We start from the raw sequence: 7,294 nt of genomic DNA, 5'->3' as shown, positions 1-7,294 counted from the left end.
CAACGACCGAAACGACCGAAAAAATATAAGAAAGAAACAAATAGGCCTAGTGCATAACTTTTTTCATTTTTATATATATACCAGGTTTACAGGAGTTTTTTTGTTGTTAATATGTTGCAAAGAAACACACAAAAAACTGTGGTTAAAAACCGAGGTACGTATTGAACTGTGTTGTTGCATCCCTAGTAACAATATATACATTTGTTTTAATGTTTTTTTTCTGGTCGTAGTCTGACCTGTGTTTTGCCCTGCTGTCCGTACACGATCTTGGCGGGGATGATTTTGGTGGACGGCTGGATGCCGGCGCCGAGGCTCTTGGGCTGCGTCACGAACATTTTGGTGATGGGCCGCGACGCAGTGATGATAGCAGGCTTGGCTCCGGAGACGGCCTGCAGCGTCTTCTCTCCCTGACACACACACACAGACACAGACACACACACACAGACACAGACACAGACACACACACACACACACACACACACACACACGTGTCATGAATCACCGCACACCAGCTTTTAACGATGTGCGATTTGACATTATCGAGTATTTTGCAAAAACCAAACAAAACACACCTACAGAGCGCACGCATACATTAGTGATGAAGTCTAGTGAGCTAGACCAGTGTGCGTTCTTTCACTGCATGACTCAGTCTATTAAAATACATTTAGAATAATCACAAATTCAAGACATGGGGGCAGAAAATGTATACACTACCGCTCAAAAGTTTGGGATCAGTAAGACTTGTAATGTTTTTTAAAGCAGTATCTTCTGCTCATCAAGGCTGCATTTATTTGATCAAAAATACAATTAAAAAAACTGTAATATTGCAAAATGTTATTACAATATAAAATAATGGTTTCTATTTTAATATCCTTTAAAATATAATTTATTTCTGTGATGCGCAGCTGAATTTCCATCAGCCATTACTCCAGTATAAAGTGTCACATGATCTTCAGAAATCATTATAATATGCTGATTTATTATTAGAATTATCAACAGTTGTGCTGCCAAATATTTTTTTTTGGAAACTGCGATACTTTTTTCAGGATTCTTTGATGAGTAAAAAGTTAACAAGAACAGCATTTATTCAAAATATAAATCTTTTCTAACAATATAAATCTTTGCTATCACTTCTTATCAATTTAACTCATCCTTGCTGAATAAAAGTTTTAATTTCTTTCAAAAAAAGAAAATAAAAATGTACTGACCCCAAACTTTTGAACGGTAGTGTATATTGTTAGAAAATATTTTTATTTTAAATAAATGCTCTTCTTTTTAACTTTTTATTCATCAAAGAATCCTGAAAAAAAGTATCACAGGTTCCAAAAAAATATGAAGCAGCAACAGTTTCAACATTGATAATAAATCAGCATATTAGAATGATTTCTGAAGATCATGTGACACTTTATACTGGAGTAATGATGCTGAAAATACAGCGCTGCATCACAGAAATAAATTAGATTTTAATGTATATTAAAATTGAAAAACGTTATTTTACATCATAATATTTCACAATATTAAAATTTTTCCTGTATTTTTGATCAAGTAAATGCAGCCTTGATGAGCAGAAGAGACTTCTGTAAAAAACATTAAAAATCATTCTGATCCCAAACTTTTGACCGGTAGTATGCATTTATACCATTTCATAGTTAATCAATTTCACACAAAGAGTGCCGTTTTTCTCCAAAAATTACCATGATAACAAATGTGATATAGATTTTTTTACAACAGGTCAAAGTAAATTAAGAGACTTACGTTTTATGGCCAGGGGCCAGTTGCATAAACTTAGCCACCATGTTAAGACTGTGTTTAAGAACTAGTTTAACCAACTAGCAGCTGCCAAGAAAAAATCTTTTCCTACCTTTTCATAACTGAACTTAAAAAGTTATGACCAGTCTTGCTAAAAATAAAAATAAAAAATAAAAAAATTAGATGACTAACTTAAGACTTTTTAACTTTTTAGTCTGAATAGTTTATGCAACCCGCCCCTGGTTTCACAGACAGGGCTTAGACTAAGCCAGGATTAGGCCATAGTTCAATTAGGACATTTAAATAATTTTTATGAATGTACTTAGAAAAAAAACATTACTGGTGTGCGTCTTGAGACAAAACAAAGGCATATTTTGATATACAAAGATATATTTTAAGATCAGTCAGTGCCAGTTTCTTTCAGTTGAAACAGCTCAGACTTACATTTTAGTCTAGGACTAGACTTAAGCCTTGTCTGTGAAACCGGGGGTATATTTCCTGTTTTTGCTCTATTTCGACAACAAAAATAATTCCAAACACAGCCACAACACTGTTTTTGGACGCTGTGAGCAACATGACGGTGATTCGTTCCTGAATGAATCAACTGTTTAAATGATTCGGTTCAATCGCAATGAATCACTTATTAACAGTGACTTGCTGCCACCTACTGGCGGTTTTAATTTCACATTTAAAGTATCTTTTCAACGTTTTATGATTAATATATCTTAACATTATTTATGCATTTGTAACTGCAGGTTAAATGCATTCATGTCCTGCATTAAACGGTGTAAACACATCTAAACACCTCTTCAGACGCAGCTTCTGTGTTTCCTCTGCATTGCAAAGATTAATTTTGTTGATACTGATTTAATTTGCTCGGTAACAGCCCAAATGTCTTATTATTCTAATTCACTGATGAAATGTAAGAATCTGACTCAAAAGATGATGCACACTTTTATAAAAAATGGCTTTATAAAGGTAAAGATGCCCATAAAATGTAAAAATCAGTGTAAACTTATTGGAAAAGATGAATTTCTCTCAGTGTGAACTGACTAGTACACAGAATATGAAGAATATTAAACACTTTAGGAGTCAGCTTGTCCGGTATGGTCCTTAATATATCAGCACAATAACACACTCAGCAAAATATCGTTGATATTATATTTTGTCAATATCGCACACCCCTAGTGACCTCACCCCTGCGTTCAGCAGCGTCGTCACCACGTTCTTCCCTGGCAGACCCTGGATGGTCGTCCCTTTGCCGGAGGTCTTCTGCACCACGATGACGTTGGGTTTGGAGGTCATGGGGATGGTGGTGATCTTGGTGCTAGTTCCTGTGAAGGCAGAGCTAGTGTTGGACGATACGCAAATTGTGACCCTGGACCACAAAACCAGTCATAAGGGTCAATTTTTTGAAATTGAGATTTATACATCATCTGAAAGCTGAATAAGTAATCTTTCCATTGATGTATGGTTTGTTAGGATATGACAATATTTGGCCGAGATACAACTATTTGAAAATCTGGAATCTGAGGGTGCAAACAAATCTAAATATTGAGAAAATCATCTTTAAAGTTGTCCAAATGAAGTTCTTAGCAATGCATATTACTAATCAAAAAGCTTGAAAATATTATCACAATGCAAAAAAAACTAATGTTACAAAAAATATGCTTCCTGTATCCAGAAGTACATTTGTTAATTCTTATTTTGAGGTAAAATGTAACTCTGGTTTCACCCAACGAATCACAGAGATGCTTCAGAACTGTGAAATGTTCACTGTTTGTCCACAGTTATCTAAATTCACTGGATCGCATTGCCAACCCTTCCTATGTTCCCACCCAGCAAGATGTGCTCAGGGTCAGAGTGCCCACAACAGGGATCATCGAATACCCCTTTGACCTACAGAGTGTCATATTCAGGTAAATCTTCTCTTTATACTTACTCTTCTTGTTCATCTAGTACCACATTGATACAAAATGCTCAGTTCATACAGTTCAACCCAGTGCTTAGATGCCAGATTGTAAGTGTATGACCTTTCAATCTGATGACTTGTCCTCCTCCACCAGGATGGTAGATGTAGGGGGGCAGCGCTCAGAAAGGCGGAAGTGGATCCACTGCTTTGAAAACGTCACCTCCATCATGTTCCTAGTAGCACTCAGTGAATATGACCAAGTTCTGGTTGAGTCTGACAATGAGGTAAATGAACTACCAGCAGAGTGAGCCAAAGTTGTTACTAACCACTTTAAATGTTTGCAGAATTTCTATTTTGCGTGATGCCTTGATGCACATGCCTTTCAGCACAGAAAAAAATATTTTTACGAATTCACATTTTATTTATTTAGTGGGGTATACAATCCTACAATCACGATTTTAGCAAAGAAAAATGTCTTGTTAAAAGTGTACTACATTTCTTGCGGGAAAAACTTTTAACTGTGTGGCATAATCTTATCAAATAATTTTTTTGATAAAAACTAATGAAGCAGTATTCAAATATTAGTAATAATTAAAATATATATATATATATATATCCTCAGAAATCATTGTGGATTAACAAACATGCTGGAGACCTTTTTGACGTGACGAAACAAAGCCAGAAATATTATAATTTTGTGTTTTAAATAACACATTTTGGATAACGCATTTAATATTATTTTACTTAGTGGCTATACCGCTTGACATTTTTATAGTCATTAAATGAAACTAGATTAAATTTTTATTTGTAATTAAAATGACCCCATAAAAACGGTCTCTGACTGACTTGGATCATATAATCAGTAGATAATGAACTATTGTTTTCATTCTTAACTTTAAATGGCAAGCTGTGCTCACTTTAGCAGTGTTTGAATGTTGAATGTTATTTTTTTTCTGAAATTGTCAGAAGCGGTGAATTAAATGTTAGTGTTGATTGCTGTAGTAAAGCAGGACTAAAATAACCACTGAAATGGCCCTGATGTGTTATTTTTCCCTCACAGAATCGAATGGAGGAAAGCAAAGCGTTGTTTAGGACGATAATAACATACCCCTGGTTCCAGAATTCATCCGTTATTCTTTTTCTGAACAAGAAAGACCTTTTGGAAGAGAAAATTATGTTTTCACACCTTGTAGATTACTTTCCTGAATATGATGGTAAGATTAAAAATATTGTGATATGTTGTTTTTCCAGATTATTCTGTGAGATTTGAAAAAGATGGTCAGTCATGATGCGTTTATTGGACTGATGGTCTTTCCATGGCGCTGCAAAAGCATTGCTGTATTATTGTTCATACTTCAGGTTCCAAGTTATTCTAAGTAAAAGCTCTGATTAGTTAACCAAAATCGATCTATTTCTTCTCTCTTAGGACCCCAGAGAGACGCTCAAGCAGCACGGGAATTCATCCTGAAGATGTTTGTCGACCTGAATCCAGACTCCGAAAAAATCATTTACTCTCATTTCACCTGCGCCACTGACACAGAAAACATCCGATTCGTGTTCGCTGCTGTCAAGGACACCATCTTGCAGCTCACACTGAAGGAATACAATCTAGTCTGAACAACGGCCGGTTATGGTTTTGTCATCGTCTTGCCCAGTTAAAAGACTCGTCAGTCTGCAGCTAAAGTCTGCCGTAATGCTGTGATCCACTAAAGTCTGCTTTAACTGTTCGAGCAGTCCGCTGATTCTGCTCTGAAATTGGACACACACGTTTTTTTTTGTCTGTAACACAAGCTGCTCACTGCTTCGTCATTATTTATTTGCACCTCGGAGCTACTTCACAGAGTTCAACTTATATTATGTATTATTCCATTTGAATGAAAAACATTGTTATTGAACTTTCTATTAAGGTTTATTCTGTAGCAGGTTATTTTTGGTTTTCAAGTTGTATTCATTGAGCTGTTTGCTATAAATGTTATGTAGATTTCTGCAACTTGGACATATTAATTATTCCGTGTGGTGAGTTCTTTAGAAAGCAATGAAAGTACGGTATTGTATTTTATAAGGGTCTTATAAGGGTCTTTTCTCATTTCCAAGGCACGTGCATTGATGAAGAATAGATAACAGCTAGTTTAACATGAACATTTACATTAAAAGTGCCAAAGTTCTTCTAATGTGATTGTTTTATATATTGCCATGTGGTAATCATACCACTGGCAATAAGTTGCCCTTGCCAGTATCATTTGTTGATATACCATACCAGCTCTTCGTATGTATTTCTTGTGTTCTTGTACATCTGCTGTTCATGACCTGATCCCTTAAGATCACCGGTGTTCTGTTAACCCCTAGTGCCCCTAGTGACCTCACCCCTGCGTTCAGCAGCGTCGTCACCACGTTCTTCCCTGGCAGACTCGTCCCTTTCGTCCCTTTGCCGGAGGTCTTCTGCACCACGATGACGTTGGGTTTGGAGGTCATGGGGATGGTGGTGATCTTGGTGGTGGTTCCTGTGAAGGCAGAGCGTCAGAATGAGAGGCGGGACTCGCTGCAGTCAGCGGCACGCTGCTGTTTCCAGCTCTTACCCGACACCATGTTGGTGGTGAGGATCTTGCCTCCCAGCGTGGCCAGAGACTTGGGCACGACGGTGATGATGCTGCCGCTCGTGGTTTTGACGTACGTGGCTCCGGCGGGAGACGTGGCCACTCGCGCACCGATCGCAGGACTGACAGACGGCCGAGTGTAATGCATATTACTAATAAAAAATTAAGTTTTGATATATTTACGGTAGTAAATTTACAAAATATCTTCATGGAACATGATCTTTACTTAATATCCTAATGATTTTTGGCATAAAAGAAAAATGTATAATTTTGACCCATACAATGTATTGTTGGCTATTGCTACAAATATACCTGTGCTGCTTATGACTGCTTTTCTGACTGTGGTCGATACATGATGCTGTGGTTCCCAGCTCTTACCCGACACCATGTTGGTGGTGAGGATCTTGCCTCCCAGCGTGGCCAGAGACTTGGGCACGACGGTGATGATGCTGCCGCTCGTGGTTTTGACGTACGTGGCTCCGGCGGGAGACGTGGCCACTCGCGCACCGATCGCAGGACTGACAGACGGCCGAGTGTACGTCGCCTGAGAGCCTAAAACACACCAGACACCAGTTCAGCGCAGGAGACCTCCACCCATTCACTAACATGCACATTAACATGACACCATCAGATATCTGTCAGGGACGCTCAGGATCTGCAGCGCTGAACGTTCATAAATCAGTACAATGACAAACTCGCTTATATTAACCCTCATAATCTGCACACAATATTTGTACTCCGGGTCCGTTTGGACCAGAAGAATTGTTATTTTATAAAACAGTCAGAACTTAATATTTTTCAGCTGAAACCATGGTGTATCTGATCAGCAGCTTCTTATTAATGAGTGAATGCGAAAAAATTCATAGTTTTGAATGTTATGTCATGCCATATTATTACCATGTCTTACGCCATTTACCCCTTTTTTATCAATTAAAAAATTTGCAATTCTTTGAAATTTCAAATTACACATGAACCACATTAAAACTAGGCCTATATATACAGTATATATCATATATTACTTTATAACTATATATATATA

The 7,294-nt window shown here is 37.3% G+C and overlaps 1 protein-coding gene across 1 annotated transcript in view; it reads right to left on the bottom strand.

The window, feature by feature from the left end:
• Positions 1-7,294, bottom strand: part of LOC107722098 (BRCA2-interacting transcriptional repressor EMSY-like) — a 37,216-nt gene that overhangs the window by 23,857 nt on the left and 6,065 nt on the right. The window contains exons 5-7 of the mRNA XM_016530317.1: positions 6,634-6,807; positions 2,947-3,083; positions 237-407 (exon numbers count right to left, since the gene is read on the bottom strand). Coding sequence (XP_016385803.1) covers positions 237-407; positions 2,947-3,083; positions 6,634-6,807 — 482 coding nt within the window. The remainder of the gene's footprint in view (positions 1-236; positions 408-2,946; positions 3,084-6,633; positions 6,808-7,294) is intronic.

This window comes from Sinocyclocheilus rhinocerous, unplaced genomic scaffold, assembly GCF_001515625.1.
Source record: "Sinocyclocheilus rhinocerous isolate Xijiao unplaced genomic scaffold, SAMN03320098_v1.1 scaffold4622, whole genome shotgun sequence".
In the NCBI taxonomy this organism is placed as follows: domain Eukaryota; kingdom Metazoa; phylum Chordata; class Actinopteri; order Cypriniformes; family Cyprinidae; genus Sinocyclocheilus; species Sinocyclocheilus rhinocerous.
The sequence above is the reverse complement of the archived record's forward strand: the minus strand, read 5'-3'. Positions and strand labels throughout refer to the sequence as shown.